Genomic DNA, 22,296 nt, shown 5'->3' on the forward strand with positions numbered 1-22,296 from the left:
ATATTTTTAGAAAAATGAACATATTGATATATGGAAAAAACTTTATATATTTGCAGATTGCTTGAAATAATTTGATCGAAATCAATTAAAACCTGATTCGGTATTTATAATTTATAAATCTTGCGAAACATATGCCTAAACTTATGAATAAATACAAATCCTTTCACATATGGGGATCTTTAAAGTTATCTAATTTTTTTAAATGTATAACGTGTTATATATATATATATATATATATATATATATATATATATATATATATTGACACAATTTTTATTTTATCCATAGGAATTTCGCTATATTTTACATCATGTTTGTTAGCTCTTTGTGGGTTGCAAACTAATTCAATATTTATATAGAATTATAAATACATTTAATTTCTGAAAACAAAGTTTGAGCAGTGATCATATAACATAAAACTAAAAATGACGTAAACAATACAGAAGACACTTCTAATTTCAAAAATAACCTAGTAAATTACTTTGTAAATTTTAGTTGATTTTAATAATCAATTTAGATCATTCGATGCTACTCACCATGTTTCAGGTATCATATGATTATGATTTCGTAAGACTATGAATATTAGTTAAAAAAAATATTAAAATCAGTCTTCAATGTACCTGTCTATTATATCCATTTTCACATCTATAATGTAGATCCCTGTAGTAATCCAAATCTTGAGAAATCATGGTTGCCATTATTAAAATACAAAGACGAATTATTTCGTACTAAATAGTTTTTCACAAAGCACTTTGCAACTAGCTATTTATTTAATAATTCCGAATGTTCTAGTACTTATAGTTAAGTATGTAAAATTGGTTTCCCCTAATATTAGTATCATATATAGATAAATCTGCTAGAAAATATAAATTTTATTTAACACTTTCACTATCACATAATACACTTCTTATTTGTAGAAATTTGTGACTGCATATATATGAAATATGAAAAATATAAAAAAATATTTTTTGATGTTTACAATTGTTCAAAATTATTCACTATTTAAATATTTAATTTTTTATATTTATATTTAATGATTTAAAAAAATAGTTTATGAACAAATATTTTGCTGAATGTTTTTTTTTTCGTAATTTTGCTTTATAATTGTAATGTAATGTGTTTTATATGACAAAACAAACTCAAATTCAAATACAAAATGCAAAATGCGAAAAGTTGCAGCTCTTTGTTTCAAATATAAAAGTAAGAGATATTACTCCAATAATAGCATGAAATTTAATAATTCAATAACAGCATATACAAGAAATAATAATATTTAAAAAAAGAAATTTTGGATATTTTATTTTTAATTAAATTTTAAAATATTTGAACCTTGTAATTAGTTTCTAAATTAGTAGTAAATAAGTGCAAGTAAAAAAATTCGAAATGCATTGTATTAAGATATACATACTTATGTAAAAAAATCAGAATATTAATAACAATAAAGATCAGTAATTTTAATCGATAATCAGAATCCAAAAGTTAATAACAAAAATTATACACATAATTGAATTATTTATATAATGTCTGATAACTTGATATTTAAAAGACGTTTCTTGACCTTGGTGTCTACAAAAATTCTGGACCTGCCTTTTCCAGAAACTTGTTTTCGAACACAATTTTTAACTAAGAAAGTGATAAGAAACTAGTGATAAGAAAGTATCTACATTTAGTTAGATGTATGTTTTAGAAAAAAAATGCATCTCTATACTAGAAACCTAAAGTTGGTAAAATGTAAACATGTAAAATTTTTGCACTAAATACAAAAGTTTCACTATTGTTTTTGAAATTAAATAAAAATGTTAGGTGTGTAGAGTATATGGGTGTACATGTTTGGATATGATTTTTCTACCACGTTGGTGAGAGAATCCACAAACTAATTTGAATGATTTGAAAAACATTCGGTTAGTATGTAAAGGCAGATCAAGTGGTGTTGAAGGTCCAAAAATTTTCATTTTTTGTGAGATAACCAATCAAACAATTTGAGAACTTTGAATGCAATAAATTATATAAATAAATAAATTTAAATATATATTATAATGTAACGTAACCAATTTCAAATTAGTAAATTGAAAATCTCGTTAAACTAATATTAAAAATGAATAATTTAACATGTCTAATAAATTGATAAAAAAGTAAAATAAGATATTTTATGAATGGCATTCGGAGCATTTGGCTAAAAACTAAATGCTATTTAAATTTTTCGTTTTGCGTTCGATATCAAAGAAAATTAAAGAAAATTTAGATCAGCCCGTGTCTAAAGCCTTTATATTAGCCTGTTGTTTTCGTTAAAGATTAAAAAGAGCTCAAGTATTTGTGTGAACATTTATCAGGCTTTTGTTAAAATTTATATTGCAAATTATTTATTAATCATAGGGTTCCATATAATTTTTTACACAGTCACTTTTAAGTTAATTACTGGTTATAATTTAATGTGGATGTAAAAAACAATTTGTTGAGAAAATAATTTTGTCTTGTCTGTAAAATTTCAAGTGAATGATGAACGTCTCCGGCGCCTGTGCGGAATATTTTATGTATGCGTATACCTAGATATTATATATATATATATATATATATATATATATATATATATCAAATACTAAAATTTAAGAATTTCAACGCCCATTTGTTTTATCAAATTCATATAATTGTTTTGAATATAAAGAAATGCCGATTGATCTCAGATAAATATTATATGATCTTTAAGATGGATAGGTATTTAAAAACCAATATTAAATATAACATTTACGCTACAATTTAGTTTTATCAAAATTCTTGAGGTTTAAAAATTAATAATTTTAGTAAGTATATTTATAAAATAAATTATCAAATTTATTTAAGGAAGTTTTTATTGTGCCAGGCATGATCGCTTTTTTAAATTATCTTTATCGAAACTGATTATACGGGTAATTTTTTGTGTAAATAATTAAAAATCATCACTTGTTCACCTTATATTATATTAGTTACACTAAGGTCATGGTATTTAACTAGATCTTATTGTTTATTTTCATATCGTATTTAAAAAGTAATGTGATTTTCGTATAAAACTACTTAGAATTTTTTTTTAGAGTTAATTAGTTTTTTTATTCTGATTAATAACGTTTTATATTAAATATATATAAATAATTAAATGATATATACATATGTATACAAATACATGTGTGATTAGATATATGTCTGGTGTTATCTTTTTATGTAAGCACAATAATATTACTGGTGAATTTAAAAGTTTGAATGGTAGTTACATCAATGAATTCACGTCACTATGAACTTATGCATTAGATATCGAAATTGATATGTTATTATAAAATATGTTGAATTTTCATCCGCCATTTTCTTAGTGAACAGCGGGCAATGCGCACGTTTTGCGAGATCCGGGAAAACTAACACCAGAGCTCAATACTGGGAAACTCCGCGCTCCACGTATTCCGTCCTCACGTGTATTGGGCACTGTCTGAATTTTCCTCTACGTCTATACGAATACGAATGTATTCATATTTATACGGGTTTGTAGGTATCGGTTACACATTTATATTATGCTATATTCTCTCGTTTCTTCACTCAAAGGCAATCCCATTTACTTTATGTAAATCTATATAAGGTGAGTTCTAAAATTATTGATAACATCAATGGCGACGGATTTGAATCCGGTGCAATAATATATAAATGTAGGGTAGAGCGGAGCTTAATGGTCCGCGGGTAAAAAAGTCCACCGTATTCTTTAACACAATATTTGAAAGTAGAGGGAAAAAGATGTACAACCAGCCATGACCTTGATTCCTACCACATCGCTATGCGGAGATAAACAGTAATGTTTAAAAATTACGGTTTGCTTAAGAATAAATAAATAAACAAAATCTATATCAATATTAATTTCGTTCGTTTTTTTCTTAGTTTTCGTTAGTTTTTTTTTGGTTGTGGCACTGTTTTTTTTTAAATTACGAGGCCTTAATATAATTTTTATTTCCTCAATTTATAAGATTTATTGTTATTTTTAAGTCAGGTGCAACAGTTCTTTTATATATTTATAAAAACTTACATGTGGGTAGAAAGGAACATCTGAACCTTTACCCTGGCAAAGGCGTAAACATTAAAAAAATTGTAAATAAAACCGAAAATTAAGTTAAAAAAGCAATTTTACAAGAGATAAGTTAAATGAATATTGGTGACTTTTTCTAAAGAAATACCAGATAAAGGTTCTTACAGTGTTATCTCCACAAAAAATGTACTTATCAAATTTATATATTGCATTGGTTGAACAATATAGCTATTATTCCATAAAATTTCTTCAAAATTTAAAATAAGGCATTGGATTTGTTTACCCTTGGCTGTTCCATTTTACCCCGCCTATGAGGTAAAAACAAATAAAATGCATTTCTACAATGATGAATATCTGGGATTTTTACTGAACATAGTAAAGTATAGTTTCTTGTTTGATATGTGTTATTTGTTGTGATATGTAAGTTAAACTCCAACTCGATTCAAAAAATATAGTATAAAAGATTTCACTCTTTGCCATTTCGCTCCAGTTCGACACATTTCTGATTTATAATTAAAAAAAGTGTAAAAAAAAAAGTTTTTTTTTAAATCCCAATAAAATTCGAACATGGAATAAAATTTAAAAAATTTAATTTTCAAAACTTTCAAATTTTCAAAACAAAAAAAAAATAAAATTTTATAAACCACTTTTAAGTTTACAGTATTTATAATAATCTATTTGAAAATATTTGAAACAATTGTTATTAATTATTGAATAATTTTTATTGAACACTGGTTATTTCTATTCCTCGAAAGTTCAATGACGGTACGGAAAGTTTCAGCAATTTACCAATAAAGTTACTGCATGATATGATCATGGAACATCCCGAAATGTTTTAATCTCACGGAACGTTGTTTAATTATGAAAATTATAAACATTAATGTTTGATTTTCAACATTAGAGTTTGGAATAATAAGTTAAAAAAAAGTCATTTAGTGGTGAAAAATTAGCTTTGGACATATGCACATTAGATTATCAGATTTTATAGAGAATATGAAATCAAAAAACGTGATCAAAACGTGATAACTTTTCTAACTTTTCGAAATCGATTTATTTTTAAAAATTTTAAAGTTTTCAAAAAATTTCTAAAACAAAGTTCAAAAAAATTCAATGTTGAATTAATTATTAACCTTAGTGTTTGAATTAATGGACTTTGCTCTTAGGCCATATAACTTGTATAATATCAATTAGGAATTGCATTATTAGAAATTAGTTTTTAATGGAAAGCAAATACTTTGTTATAAAAAATAAAATTATTTTAAAAGTTTTTCCAATAAAAAGTTGGAATTATTATTTGGACTGGGTAGACATATTGAAAAATTCATGCAACTTGCCTCAAGGCAGAATTCCACTTCCACCTAGTTATTTAATAAATGGATGGTCGCCTAAAAATGTATATACTTATTTATATATTAGTGTGGTCCTCAACATGGATGTTTTGAATTTCCCTGCTCCCAGGGGCTCAAATGCTTCCAAATTGATTAAAAAATAATTCTCTGAAAGTTCTAGCTTTAATATTATCATTAAGTTAGTCCGCACTCCAACCAAAGATTCTATGGAAATAACATGAGTAAAATTTCATTATTTTTATAACTTAGCGATAAGTGAATCAAAATTTTGAGAATAACATTGTATTTGCTTATTTTGATCATAAATAAAACAATTACTACAAAAATTTATAGATATAATTCATAAAATAAGTATTTGCTTAGGAAGAAGAACCAAGATTCTTTGGTTGGAGTGTGAACTATTACTTTGGTTGGGTGGTTCTTAATATGGACATTTTCGAATTTTCTTGCTCCCAAGGGTTGAAATGGTTCCAAATTGATAAAAAACTATGTTTTTGAAAGTTTTAGCTCTTGATATTGTCTTTTAGATAGAGCTCAATTCAATCAAAGTTTTGTATGGAAATAGCATGAAAAAATTTTCAAAAATTTTGCAGAACGTCGAATTTTTAATAAAAAAAATGACACGAATTTTCACTTTTAATTCATTTGTCACTAAGTTATATCTGAAATTTTTTTTTTAATTTTCAAAAAATTTTCCATGCTATTTCCATACAAAGTTTGATTGAATTGCGCACTATCTAAAAGTTAATATTAAGAGCTAAAACTTTCAGAGAATTGTTTTTTATCAATTTGGAACCATTTGAGCCCTTGGGAACAAGGAAATTCGAAAATGACCATATTAAGGACCACCCTAATACATATATAAATATATATATATATATATATATATATATATATATGAATCTTTTAATAATAGATGAAATCTGTGTAATTGCATAGAACTCTTTATTGTAGTTGATATAGTGTAGTACATACCTACGGCAAACCTGAGAGACCAACTAGACATTCCCTAACCGCCCCTTATGATAACTATAATTACTTGTGGGGATTAGTTGCTACGAATGAAACGTAATTCCGTTCGTAATGAAACTCCCAAAAACGATTTAATACTATCAGAATATTTGTAAAACATGGCTATATTTGAGTACGTTTAAGATCGCAATAATTATTCAATTGGGTTACGTAAAAATCCTTGAGGTGCCCTAATCATCACTTACCGTATTAGTGAAAATATTTTTATTTAGATACTGGAGATGTTATTATTTTATTCTCAAAATTTTTGTAACATACAAACACTTGATATTTGAACTTAACTTAATTTCGTCGGGGGCTTAGGTATTATGATAGCGTATCATGAAAAATAATAGCTACATTATTCAACCAATGCAAAATAAAAATTTCATAATTGCATTATTTACAGAGGTTGATACTGTAAATAACCTTGATTTGATATTTCGTCAAAAACATTCATCAGCAAAGTTGGAATAACTGTTCATTTAAATTATTTCTCGTAAAATTGTTTTTTTTTAACTTAACTTACTATTTATTATTTTTTACACCTTTGCCAGGGTAAATGTTCCGTTATTTTTTTTATTGCACCCAGGCGTAAGTTTTTGTTAAAGTTATATAAAAAAAACTGTTGAATCCAATTTAAAATTAACAATACATTTTATAAAACAATTAAATAACGTGTACTTGAAAATTAAATTAAAGCCTCATAAACTAAATAACAGTGTTCACAACTAAAAAAAAACTAATTACTAAAGAAAATACTTTGTTATGGATTTTCAAACAATGTTAAACCGTTTATCTTCCGATAGCAACGTCGTAAGAATCAAAGTGGTTATACATCATTTTCCCTCTACTTTAAAATATTGTTGAAAATTTTGAAACTTTACTTGCTTTTGAGGTATTGGTGAAGGACCTTTTTACCCGCGTACCTACAAGATCCGCTGTATATATATATATATATATATATATATATATATACCACTTATAATTTGTGAATTTACGAAGATAGTCATTTAATAATCACATGTTGTATAAGGTTAGATATTACTTAAATCAAATGCTGCTTAAATTAAAAATCAATATTTTCATGGCCGGATTCTTAACAAGACTTCTATAGATATCACGTGGAAGTCTAGAATATATATTCGTATATAGGACTCTTCTTAATTAATAGATCTGAAATTAGATAGCTTATATGTCACATCAATATAAACGCGATAATGGAAGAGCTAGTGCTAGGCCTTATATAACAAGTATTTCTTTTCTGTAATTAGAATAATGTATACACGGCATAAAAGAGAGATTTGAAAACCCGACTTTCTAAACTTTTTTAGTAATTTGATATCAAAAGTGCACAGATATTTTTTGAGGCACACGTAGGATAATTTATAGTATTCGAAAAAAATTTAAAACTGAAAATTGTTGCTTATCTTTTCGTTTTAAGGTCTTCTTTGAATTTTCTTTGGACATATGCGCATTAAATTATCAGATTTTATAAATAATTTAACAATGAGTACAAATTTTCATTATGAGTTGAAGAAAACAGACGTATGTAAAAATTAATTTTCAGAACGTTTTCTATATTTTTGTTATACATACAACACTTATCAATTAATTATTCTAAAAATTATAATGTTTATGAAATCAAAATAATTGATATATTGATAATAAATTTACTCTGGTAATAAATACATGATTTTTTTAAAATTAAGATGAACATATTTTCATTGCAAATATTTATTAAAAATAACAATTTGCGAAGATTTTAATCGTCATTATTGCATTAATTTCAATCGTCAGTAATGTTTTATTATATTAATATTATTAACTTCGATATTATTTTCACTGTTTGATAATAACTGCAGAATGAAAATCGTTAAACCGTTATTTTACTTCCTGTGGGGTAAGTTATGGAAACCGGCCGAAAATCGAAAATTAAATATTTTGCATATCTTCACGTTTCAGAGGTTTCTGAATATTTTGGCATACATCAGAAAAAATGTATGTGTGTGTTTTGTATGTCCAACTGATCAACTGATTTGAATAGTTCAAAAAACATTCGATTCCTATTGATAGGAGAATGTGCTGATTAGTTTGGTGGCAAAGGCAGGTGCAGCCTTTACGGAGATACAGAGCAAAGAGTGCAGAAATAAAAAAGTAATAAATATTCAATTCGTAATGATGGGGAGAAGTGGTGATTAGTTTTTGGCAAAGGCAGGTCCAGTCGTTTCGAAAATACGGAGCTAAATGTACAAAAAATGGCAGTTTTTGAGAGAACTAAGCATTTGAATGATTCAAAAAACTTTCTGCTTGTGTTGACGAAACAATTGCTTTTAGAAAAAAAATATTTTGTTTTTATAGATATAATTTTTTTATATATAAATAGAAAATAATTCAAATTTTAATCTTAATTCTTGCTAAAGTTCTAAAGCTCACTTATATACTTTAAACAAATAATTTTAACTTTGTAATTCAGTTTTGATAATTATTATAAATGCAAGGCAATGTTACAGTATTTATTTATAATAATCTATACGAAAACATTTAACATTTCTCGAACATTTCGTTAAGGTACGCGAAGTTATAGCAATTTGCCTTAAAGCACGATGCCATACGCCACTAGTTTGTATATTATATGATGCGCATTATTCTAAAATTAAATAGCATGCATTGTTCTAATTGTAAGATAAGGCGCCAAACTCGAGTGAAATATGGCTATAGAAAATGAAAATACAATGTGTAACTGAGACATTTAAAACGAAAATAATTATAACTCATTTATGAAATAAGTTACTTATCGGTTATTTTCAGAAGAGTTGTACTGCCCCTTTATTTGCCCTTTTAGCTCTGGAATTCTTAAAGAAACTAACGTTAGTTGCTTATTTTTCTCTTATTTAAGGCGTACCAAAAATTATGATTGAGTAAGCGTATGATTATACTGTTATTTTTAATATTAACCTCAGTTAATTGTTTGTGAACATTTGCGAATTTTTTATTCATTTTTCTATTTGGTCAAAAAGTCCTTAATGACTGCACTAGAAATCAGTTGACATACCTCTGTTTTTTTCAATTTTCTTTCAAAGAAGTACCAAAAGTTTTATCTGCAGTTTTTGGTATAGCTCCGACTCTAAGAACTTATGTGCATGATCCATATAGTTTTTTAAACATCTGTGGTGAATATGTTTTCGACAAATTCCGATAGCCTATATCAAACTGCGTCAAGACGGCGTATTTCAACCACTTTAAAATTGAATTGCGCAATCATGATAAAACATGGGTTCTTTATATAATGTGCCAAAATTGCGTAGAGTATTTACATTAGTGTTTAAAAGAAAAAAAATTTAATACCGCCTGTTTCGAATGTTTTTTTTCTGTGTGGTAAATTTCAAGGGAATAAATTCAGGCAATAGAAGAAAATGGGTCTTAAGGTAATGAAAATCTTCTGTATATCATGTAATGGATTGAGACACTAAAGTTAAAAGAAAAAAACAGAAAAAGTTAAAAAGAGATACATTTGATAATCTCCAAATTGGGCAACTTATAGAAAATTCACGGTTCATAAATTCTTGTATTAAACTCGAAAATAAAACAAGGAAGTCAGGCGAGAGAATCCACCGAAACATCAGGACTTTGGCGGAGCCATATCAAGGAGGTGGGACGTCCTAAAATGTTGGAGCTTATGACAAAATTAGTTAGATCTTAATCACCCTCGAAAATTATATAAAAAGACTTTTGAGACACAAAATAAAATATGTTATGTTTCATTGTAATTTGAGGTGATACTAGCATATTGGTATATCTCGAAAACTAGAGCGGTTCTGTTACTTTTTTTGAAATCAGCGTCCTCGAATTACTTAAAAACCATTATAACATTTCAGAAGAAAATTTAGTGACACGCAATGCAATTGATTATAGAAGTAATTTTGAAAGTTTATTTTGTGTTTTATTTTCAATTATTATATTTTTTTCAATGAACACGCTACTTAGCAAATGTAAAATAATGGGATTTTCAAAAGAATGTTGAACAAGAGTTCTTTCGACACTAAAACAAGTAATCTAATAATTTCCAGTTATTTTTTAAGTTAATAAAAACATATCCTTTAAAAAATGCTTTAAATGATATTTGAAATGTTGATCATATTAGTCATGCAGGCGAATAAATTCGTAATAAACTTATAGGTTTTTTTTAACTTTTTTTATTATGAGCTCTATTATTTTGATATTTTTTATATAATCCATTCATTTATAATTTTTATTATATGTTAGTTTAGTCAGAAACCTATTTTATCATATTAGATTTTCATAGAAGCAATGTTTGTCCTTGATTCAAGGTTTTTGTCCCAGATTGTCCTGAATTTTTGAAATGTATAAATTAAACTTTTTTTTTCAAATTTTACGAAAATTAGGGAAAAATTACATAAACAAATTTTCCGACTGCCATACACAAGTGCCAGCCAAACCATTTCTTGAAAAAAAAATGTACAAAGTGAAATACTCCTCATATTTCTACAGAATATTACTCTACATATTTCTCAGAAATTTCGATTGTATCTAATTCTAGTTCAGTTTTGATACTAATTGGTAATATTTGTCATTTTATCATAATGTGACTTTTAAACTTAAATTTGCAAGCATTTATATACAAAATCTGACAATAAAGTATGTCACAGACATTACCATAGCACAAATATTGAAGTATTCTTAAATAAAGATTATTATGTATATCTTTTCCATAAATATATGTATTCAAGAAATTCAATATACATTTTCTCATGTTGTGGATAAATTAGATAATTACCATAGTAATATCACGTTTCAACTTTATCCGGGCCCGGATTCAGTTTTTGGTCGTTTTTTCTGACCTGCTTATTTTTGGAACCGATTAATCAAATACAGAATTCGAATATTTCTGACCATCCAAATATTTCAATTGTTCTCACTGAAAATATCTTCTTTGTTTTTTCAGATGCCGAAAATCTATGATGTACCAGTAGATATTAGACAAGAGTAGTAGTTCGGTAATCTGATAATTGAAAATGATTATAAAAATTCTCCGACAGAATGTGAAAAGTGGCGCTAGCTTTTGGTAAGTTATTATATAAATATGTAGATTAATATATATATATATATATATATATATGTGTGTGTGTGTGTATGATGATCTTAATGATAAACCTAAAATGTATACTATATATTATAATGCATTACTTTTCATGGAATCTACCACTTTATTCATATTTATTGATCTTTAATTGGGCAGTATTTGATTTCCATTTTCACACAAGATCAAACTTACTACTAAAGGAATTTAACAATTTGATATGCATTCAAATACGAAATCCTACATCCCCATAAATATAATTATAAAAATAAAAAACTCAAAACTATGCCAAGCGAGCATGTCAACAATTCGACACCTCAAATTAATAGGTAATTCAGAATGGTAATTTATGCAGTGATATTACGATAAAGTCATAAAATAAACGCAATGACATTTCAACCTTGTTCGAGGTAAATAGTTGATTTTTAGATAATATTTCACAGTTCTTTACACTATAAATAAATGCAATGTCAAAGGAAACACTTTCACAATATGTGCATATATTTTCAATATGCACTTGTTAACCTTTCGTAGCATCTTTAAAAAGTAAATTTATTATATCTTTAATTACTGGTTGGATTATTCACATATTTTGTATTATTAAATACTTATGTATTTGTATTGGAATGAACATTATATTATCATAGTACAGTACACATTTTATATCTTGTGTTAAAGTGAATTATCTATTACTAGATCCTGAATTCCATTGAAATCATAGCTTGTTCTAACTTAATTAGCGTTTTTATTAACTATTTTTATTGTTTATACCTTTGGCTCAGATGGTCCTTGTTACATTGTTACCCTACCCAAATGTGAGCTTTTATAGAGGTTATATAAAAAACTGTTGAATATAACTTAAAAATTAGTAGTGCATGGCATCGTGCCTTAAGGAATTCGAATTTTTAAAAGCTCAGAAAATATTTTTTTTCTTTTTTGAGAATTTTGCATATTGAAAAAAAATGTTTTTCTGGGAATACTTATACGATATTGATACTCGTATTTTTTAAAAACTCGAAAACCAAAATGTTTTTATTTTTTTTTTGAGACTTTTTGAAAGTTTTTAATACTCATTCAGTCCGGTTGATTTAATTTACAAAATATGTGATTTTCGACCGCCAAATGCATTTTTTTATTTATTTTTCTGGATCTCCGAAACCGCTGGTTCTGTCTTTGCAAAAACTTAAACAATTCTTCATGACGTCAAACTTTATCAATAGAAATCGAATGCTTCTTGAATAATTCGAATCGGTTCAGCGGTGCCATCGAAAACGTCGACGAGAAGTTGTATCCATACATACACACTTATCTTATTATTTCTAATATTGTTAATTAGTTATATTTATTATCATTTGTCACTTATTGTTTTTACCCTTCTTTATTGCTTTTCTATTTTTATTATTCACAAATTCTATTAATTTTATTTTTATCATTATTTGCTTTTATTTTATATTAAATCATCATAATATGGATATCATTTTAATGAAAATACTATCCTTTATTTTGTACTCTATTTTATTTATATTTATGTTATTATTCACTTATGTTACTAGATGTTATATTATTCAGCAGTTGTAACAGATATTGTAATTTAAAAAAATACATACATACATACTACATACATATATACTACATACATACATACACACACATCCATTTTTTCTAAGGTATGCCAAAATATTCAGAAACCTACAAAATATAAATAAATGCGAAAATTTTCATTTTTGATTTTTGGGCGATTGCTATAATTTACCCTACAGGAAGTTAATAACACAACGTCTTATAAAACATAAATAATGTAGACTCAGTAATTGTATTAAAGTCTCGTAAACTAAACAATAGTGGTCACGACCAAAAAAACTAACAACGATAAAAATATTTTTTATAGATTTTCAAACATTGTCGTTATATCTCCCGATAGCGACGTCGTAAGAATCAAGGTGATGGCTGGTTACACATCTTTTTTCTTCTACTTTCAAATATTGTTGATTTAGAATTCTTCTCATACGAGTAGGGATATCCCTACCATATTCTCCTATTCAATAAGGAAATCGTATAAAAATGGAGGATACAACCAAACGGAGTCATTACTGCTTCTTCGGCTACGGGTAGCGAACGGCTTTTGGTAGAAGTGACCCGTGAGGAGAAAGAGCTTTAGAAAAGAAAGATTAGAAATTTCGCATTACCACGCCAGTCGGCAATTTGTGGGTAAAAGTTATCCACGTAGGCTTAATATAAACATTTAATTGAAATTAGTATATCAAATTCAGATATGTTGACCAGCTCTACCTCATATATATATATATATATATATATATATATATATATATATATATATGTGTGTGTATATATGTATATAATGTGTGTATGTATATATATTAACGCGTGTGTGTTTAATCGCTTTCGCATCACATGTGTATATCATCAATTTGACAAAAATAGACGTCGCGTGTACTTGAGTTCCTTGTCTATTTAAAGAAATCAATCGTTATATACGTTTATAAGCTAAATTAGATTTCGTTTCTGAACCAGGTAACGTTATTATTGCACATTGTCATCTAAATTGACGTGAGCAACAGTTTGATTAGGGCGCATGCGTGCGACTGAATTATACCGAGCCAACAATGTGTTTATGTCTAAATATAACCTTAGGCACAAAACGAAACTAAAGTAAAAAATAAATGATCAAATGACCTGCTTTACTAGAGGCACCAGCGTCTGCTCTATCGATTTGGTCTTGATTTCCAGCACCGTCGTTTCGGCTTCTGCCATTTTGAAGTAAATGTTTATTTGCACTCATCCACACGCGGTTTCGAACCTTGGAATTTTCATAAATTGTTAATATCGAACATTTGTTTTATCGAATTTAATCGCGGGTGAAATTTAGCGTTCCATGCTAGTTTTACGCGACGGAATTGAAGTCGGTACTGTCAGAATCTTTTTCGCTGTCAGGTCGTCCTACACGGTTTACGTTTGACGTCACACCCTCTTCGGAAACACATGTTCGTTCCTGTATATAAGGTTACGAACGCCGTTTCTACTCGTAACGAAAGGCAACGCATGCGCCGGGTTGACTCTATTCGATTCGATTCGATTCGCCGAAAACTCATTTCTATATCGAATTTTCGTTTATCGATATAATATCAGCGCTGCCGGCGGGCTTATTCAGCGAACTTTCAAATGACATTATTAACTTCCCGTAGGAGAAGTTTGTTTTCATCAAAAAATCCGATTTGCTACTTTTATGTTTTCTCGACGTTTCAAGCCGTTCTGAATCGAATGAGACCAAATTTATAAAAAGCATGTGAATGTGTTTGTGCATGTGAACAGATTTTTTGCCGTGAATCGACGTTTTCTCTAAAACGTCTGGACCGATTTCAAAATATAAAAGCCTCTCGATGTATCTTGATGAGGACTAGCGTTTATCACTTTTGCGCAACGATTAACCAAGCCGTTTCTTTGTGAATAGCACAAAAGTGAAAAAAAAATTGTCTACGTTTTAGCCCGCAATTCTAAATCGATTTTGAAAATTCAAAAACCGTTCGAAAGATATTGGTTGGGTATCATGCTGATTAGTTTTTGGTAAAGATCAGCCAGGCCGTTTTCTTGTAATGAAGTGTTAAAAAAAATTTTCGACGATTCTTATGATTTTTTTTGACGGTATATGCCATAGTCTTATAGATCATACTAAAATATTACGGCCTTACGCAACTCGTTTAACTTTAAAAATTCTTCAAAGTTTGCAAAAATTAGTATCGTTTTTATGGCGTTTGTCAAAATTATAACTTTCAACGACGTTTGCTTAAAAACGCTTGAACCGATTTCAAAAATTTAAAAGCCAATCGACGTATTTCGATGTGGATTATGTTTTCACAGTTTTGTGCGACGATTTGCTGAGCCGTTTCTTTGTAAATAGCAGAAAAATGAAAAAAAAATCTATAAAAATGTCCACGTTTTTAGCTCTCAATTTTGAATCGACTTTAAAAATCAAAAACTGCTCGAAAGATACTGGTTGGGAACGATACTGATCGTGAGTAGTTTTAGGTAAAAATCTACCGCGCCGTTTTCTTAAAATTAACTGTTGAAAAAAAATTGTTTGCCGATTTTTATGAAGCTTTTTGTTACGGACCTACGACTAATAGTCTAATGTTAAAAAATATCAAATTTTGAGAAAATATTGTAACCAAAATTTGTGTCAAAAGTTGCTTTTGTAATGTGATAAGTCAAGCATTGTATATTCATTAAAATTTGAAATAATAAGCGTAGTGCTGGATTACCCCATAGCCCGTGTGGCCCGGGCCTAGGGCGACACAATTTAAAAGGGCGACAAAATTTTCAGTATGTCAAAACTTGATAAAATGTCACAAATCATTTTAAGGATCTTGAACAGTTTCTATGCAAAGTTAAAAATTATATCTAAGTAATTTAAAATAAATTGTTTGAATAAAAAAGTAAATTTTTCTCTATTAAAAAGGGCGCTTGGTCAGATAAGGCCTAGCGTGGCAGAAAGCTTAATCCGCCACTGAATAAGCTACAAATTTAGGGCATACAAGCGTAGTTGAAAGCGATAACTTTATATTTGAAAAAAAGTTGAAAGTTTTATCTAAATATCTAACAGCTATTACATCTACAGCTATTACATCGAATTAAATGCCATGTGTACTAGAATCAATGTTTATTCAATTGCTGTGTGATCAAAGATTTTATAAATATATAATTTAGTGATGTTCCGACTCGAAAATTTCTTGATTCGAGTGATTCGAATCAGAAAAAAACCTGATTCGAATCATGATTCGAATCAATTCGAATCAAGTTCATATATGAGCAATTAAAATTTAAGAGAAGAAATAATATCATTTTAATAATTTTATAAGTGAAATAATTAATTTAGTAAGCAATTAATTTCAAAAAGTGCAGAGATGAATACATTTATATTATATATAATAATAAACTAGCTACAAATATAACTAATATTTCAAGTGAATTTACAATAAAATATAACCAAACACTTCTCTATCACTAAAGCATATAAAACAATATTCTTAATCTTACGTTGAACGAATGCATGTGTATATTATTGATTGTTTAGATCTAATCTAAACAGGGAGCTGAATCTAACGTCTTACGAATGACTTAAAATTCACTACTGTAAAGATTGATATTATTTGATTTGTGTGAATTTGCCATTATGCAAGTAATAAAATATGATAATTTTGTATGTGTATAAAACTCGTTGTGTAGTTTATTTCGATATTAATTAAAATCTAAATCGCGTATTTATTATCTAAATGAGTTTTTTATATTTCAGGAACAAATTGGTTCTCAGCGGTTAGTCAAAAATAAACAAACACGCAAGTCGATAAGTCGATACGCTAAGACACAGACACATGTTTCGAACTCATATCGTTCAAGCCGCTTGAACTCGGGATGATTCGGTTTGAGTCATATAAACTCGTATGAATTCATAGCGACTTGAAGTCGAAATAAGTCGGTTTGAGTCATAGGAACTCGGATAAATTCATACCGACTTGAAGTCGAAATAAGTCGGTTTGAATCATAGGAACTCGGATAAATTCATACCGACTTGAAGTCGAAATAAGTCGGTTTGAATCATAGGAACTCGGATTAATTCATATAGACTTGAAGTCGAAATAAGTCGGTTTGAATCATAGGAACTCGGATGAAGTTATATAGACTTGAAGTCGAAATAAATTGGTTTGAGTCATATAAAGTCGGATGATATTGTTAGTTAATGAATGCAGTTAAAGTCATACAAAAACGATTGGAGTCGGCGTACATTTAAGCGTATTACAGTCGGTTGGCTCGCATGATTTAATTCATGATTATTTTTTATATTTATGTCATTTATGTTATTTATTATTATTTTTTATATCATTATAATATTAAATTAAATTAAAATATTTTTTTCATATTTATGAAAATTTGTGTTCATACATATTTTATCACAGTAAATATTTCGCGGCTTGATACGAGTTGATTCGAATCAAGTAAAATCTGATTCGAATCAAGTCGTTAAAGGCTTGATTCGAATGATTCGAATCACTCGATTCGACTTGGCACATCACTAAATTATAATTTGTACAAGTTCTTTGCAGGTATGGGAGCTAAGGGCTGATTGTAACAGTTTTTTTAAATTAATTTTTCTTGAAATCCACTGATAATATTTGTACGAAATAATGATGAATAGTTGCTGTTACTATTCCTCCACCGAATCAAGTAAAAATAATTTTACAACTGTAGTTAATTATATCATAATTAATCATTTTCTAAAAAAAAGTGCGAGGTTACAACTTACCCAGTGTTTGGGCCTAGTTGTAACGTTTACCGAGGCAAGTAGTAACGACAAAGAAAATGAAAATAAAACCTCGGATAATTTGTTATAGATTTGTAAACATATCTGTTTATCACCCGATAATAATGTGGTGAAAATCTTTCACGTATTGTTATCAAAACATCCTTAACTTTACTTGTTTTTGAGATATCGGTGGTGAACTGTTTCACCGGCGGACATTTAAGCCCCGCTCTACTCTATTAAAAATTTTAGAACATTTTTTCTTAACTTTTGCATATTTCTCCGATCTCAAATTTTAATTCACAATAATTTAATGTCAAATCTCAACATCACTAGATTTTTACTTAAATGTAAGTGATGTGACATATAAATACAAGCCTATGCGATTCAATATCATAAACAAAAGTAACAAAATGGAACAGATATGAGCAATATCTAGTATACACAATTTCCAACAAAAAAAAAAGAATGAAACGGTAATTTTCTAAAAAAATAAAAATTTGAAATGAAAAAAATAAATTTTTAAAATTATTAAACAATGGTGTAAAAAATTGAATACTTAACAAATTAAAAAAAACGCATAACTAATATTCACAAAAAAAACGAAAACATACATTGGAAAACGAAGAATTTAATTTTGAGGTGAGTCAAACTTCTGATTGTAATTTATTAAATGACATGCGAATTCCAACGTTTTATTAGAAGCTTATATAAAATAAATATGAATGAATTATAAATGGGAGATTATTTTAAAACAGGGTTTGCGAATTTATTACGGTTACTGTCAAAATAGTAGTATGAATATATGCCTTTAATCGATTTTTTCTTATGAACACTAATTGTGTGTATTGTATACACGCATGGTATAATAAATATATATATATATAATATATATATATATATATATCCGAAAAATTAATATTTTTCAAAAAATAAATAAAAATGAGTTTCGAATTTCTACATTCACTATACAAAATTAAATACATACATTCTATGCATACTTAAACATATTTTTATATATCAATATACATTTCATACAGGTTGAGAAGATTTTAATATGTTATCATTTTTTTCTTTTTCATTGATTTTTAAAACTTCTGTACAAAATGTTAGTTACTGTATATGCTTTTTGCAAATAAACATTCTGAAAAAAGGGCATCAGAATATTTGTGCAGAACTTTTTTTATAAATAACCATTTATTTTCAGATTGTAAGTTTTTAAATTGCATATGAAATTCAAAATATTTTCTAAGTCGTTAATAAACCGTGTGTTTGACCGTTACGCCATGAAACACCTATATATATAAATCATTTTTTTTTATAAGCAAAGAAGTTTTTTTCTGTATTTATAAAAATATGTATGTAAAAGTAGTTAAATTTGTTATTAAGAGTTTTGATTAACTAGTTAAAGTTTGATAATTTATTTGATAAGGAATTATTGGTAACTTTAAAGTTATCCAATACGAATTTCGAAAACTAGAACAAAATATTTGTTTGTTCTCATATTACTTGATTCCCCGCACAATATTGACGAAGTAGATTTTTTTTTTATTTATTTCTTATAACCAATCTGAACATTGGGTTCAATGGGGTTATTTCCTGACGGGCACAGAACTTTTAGAAATTCCCCCAGTGGGGAATTTCCTTACATAAATATATTGATTGTTAATTTATTAAATCTTGCGGCCACTTTCGAAGTAGGTTTTGTTACATAAATTTCAATACTGTGATAGCTAAATTACTTTTCTATCCAATTAAAATCAATTAAGGAGCATTTATGGATAAATCCTGTTCTGCTATGTCTATATCAAAGCTTACTTTAGAATTTAGAACCTAATAACAAATATGTAACGTTGCGTTGATAAAAAGAAATGTAATTAAAATATTTGTTTCTTGGCGAAAAACTATCGCCTTAATTATATAGTTGTTTATCATTTGATAATTAACTTTCTAATAAATAGCAAGGAATAATGTCTTGCTGTCCAGCCGCAACTTGTAAAATAATCTGCTTTCCGGCTAATGACGGAGGCAACGGTAACAGCAATACCAGCAACTCTTCCAATGGCTGCAATACTGTGAGCATCACTAATAACCACAATATATTTTTTATTTTTTACTTATTATATTTTTCTTTACGATTATTGCTAATTAATCAAGTGTTTGTACTAAATTTGTAAACCGTATTTGAAGCATGTTCTCAATATTATCAAGTTAAACTTCTATTAGTACAAGATATCTTGAGATACAGATACAGATCATTTGAAATATAAAATTAGCAATTGATTCTAAGTTATGATGTAAGGGATAATTTGAAATCTTACATACTAATATAACGAGAATTTATATTATATATTTGAAAGTAAATAATATTTTACTTTAAAATTCGAGAACTTGTCATCGTTTTTTATTATTAATTCGACAGTATTTTATCTACATAATTCATTTAAGGTAAAGCGTTGCAAAAGCCGCGAGTTACGTGCTGGTATTCTTTACGTTGGCTGCGATTGTCCCAAACGAAATGGAATACAGGTAATTTATTATCTTTGGTCATATATTAAAAAAGTTATAATAACCGCTTATTCTATGTAGTTTATCGGATACGGTTGTGCGACTTTTTTACAGCAATAATTTTGTTAATTTACCAGTTAGCTGGAAAAATAAAATAAATGGTAATTTGGATATTTGTCTACATGGAAATACTGAAATACTGTCTTTAAATACAATGAATTAGTCATAAAATTAAATCATACAAGAAAAGAGCGACTGTCACAACTATCGCTAGGGGCGTGGACGGGATTAAAAATAGGTTAAGAACAAAACATCAAAATAACTTAGTTAGTCAGAAACGACTTTATTGTAACAACACAACATAATCATTTAAACAAAGCTTATGAATATAATATAACAAATATATTTTTTAAACAAAAAAAATCTGCGAAACCTTTTGATTTTTGTATCGAATTTTGCTTTTCTTTTTTTTTTTGCATTTTATCTTAGTTAAGTTAAACATTTTTTTACCTGTTTAACCTTCCCCCAAAAAGGACAAGAAATACCGGTTACAACACAACCGTACCCATAAATATTGTCACAAACGTACCCAACGCACACTTTTAAAAACAAATCGTTATGACAGAGCTAAATTATCTACCCAAAACCAATATCTGGTAAAAACTACTAATGTTAACTACTAATGTTTAACCTATAGCGTAATAACAAACAAAGTGATCTATCGGTACACAAGAAATAGTTATTATTAAAGAAATCGATCAAAGAAACTTTGTTTTGCCTCTTCAAAAACAGTTCGATCTGCAGATCATGTTAATGTAGAGCGCTGACTGAAAGCAAGAATGGGAACTTGTTTGGACAAACGTACTACATTTTTTTTCCATTTGCTGTTATAACGACTGTCACTACCGTACCCTGGCACAACCGTATCCAGTGTCCCCTATATAATAAATCTTATACAATTATCAATATTATTTTTTTTCATAGAACTTTCTGAAGAAAGCAATCGTTTTTTATTTAAATACAGTTAACTAATAATATTTGCTCTTCTAAATATTATTTCTATATTTAGAATATGCAATCATGTATGCTATAAAAAATAATGATAAACACAATTTTTAAAACTATTGTCGTCTATACACGAATTCTAATCCTACTAATGTTTAACATTAAGGATGATTGCCGAAGGGCAGAGTGTCAGGGCAGTCCTCCGTGCCTTGTAAAGCCGGAGCCGATCTGCTGCCCAAGTCAGTATGCAGACGCTCGCCACTACGCGTGCAAATACAAGAGCCGACCACGAAATCCTGTCTGCCCTGTGTACACGTGCGTTCCCTGCCCGCCGCCGTGTCCACCTCCACCATCATGCCCGCCACCTTGCCCACCATGCCCACCTTGTCCTCCGCCATGCCCACCGAATTGCCCGCAGTACTGCCCGTGCCATGCCCACCCCCGCTTGTGGCCGTGAGTATATTGTTTATTTTGAATGAATGACTGGCCGTGGTTAACGATATTACCTTAAGGTCATTTTACTGGAATGAATTAAAATTCGTCATCCAAAGTTTTGTATGGAAATAGCATGGGAAAATTTTCAAAAATTTTAAAAAAATGTTAGATATAACTTACGAACAAATAAATGAGTTTCATTCAAAATTCGACGCTGTACAAAATAAAATTATAAAAAATCTGTTTTGTAGAGCGTCGAAATTTCAGTAAAAGATTACACGAATTGTCACTTTTAATTCATATATCGCTAGTTTATACCTAAAAAACATTTTTAAAATTTTCGAATTTTTTTTCATGCTATTTCCATACAAATTTTGATTGAATTGCGCACTATATAAACGTTAATATTAAGAGCTAAAACTTTCAGAGAATAGTATTGACCGTAATAGTCCTGAAAAAATTAGAAAAAAAATATCTCATGTTGTTTGGAAATTTTGAGCTTTTAAATGAAACCAAGAGCTTTGGTGAAATTATGACA

The 22,296-nt window shown here is 28.1% G+C and overlaps 2 protein-coding genes across 2 annotated transcripts in view; one reads left to right on the forward strand and one right to left on the reverse strand.

The window, feature by feature from the left end:
* Positions 1–14,269, reverse strand: part of LOC113375218 (alpha-catulin) — a 42,353-nt gene extending 28,084 nt beyond the window's left edge. Inside the window, exon 1 of the mRNA XM_026615162.1 lies at positions 14,192–14,269. Within this exon, the coding sequence (XP_026470947.1) occupies positions 14,192–14,269 (78 nt within the window). The remainder of the gene's footprint in view (positions 1–14,191) is intronic.
* LOC113375219 (small proline-rich protein 2H-like) overlaps positions 1–21,780 on the forward strand; it is a 74,358-nt gene extending 52,578 nt beyond the window's left edge. The window contains exons 5-8 of the mRNA XM_026615163.1: positions 11,363–11,482; positions 19,772–19,885; positions 20,259–20,339; positions 21,490–21,780. Coding sequence (XP_026470948.1) covers positions 19,781–19,885; positions 20,259–20,339; positions 21,490–21,780 — 477 coding nt within the window. The 5' untranslated portion in view covers positions 11,363–11,482; positions 19,772–19,780. The remainder of the gene's footprint in view (positions 1–11,362; positions 11,483–19,771; positions 19,886–20,258; positions 20,340–21,489) is intronic.
* Positions 21,781–22,296: the final 516 nt, after the last annotated feature.

This window comes from Ctenocephalides felis, unplaced genomic scaffold (assembly GCF_003426905.1).
Source record: "Ctenocephalides felis isolate EL2017-DRISC unplaced genomic scaffold, ASM342690v1 CF-g0.4_SCAFFOLD_01886, whole genome shotgun sequence".
NCBI lineage: Eukaryota > Metazoa > Arthropoda > Insecta > Siphonaptera > Pulicidae > Ctenocephalides > Ctenocephalides felis.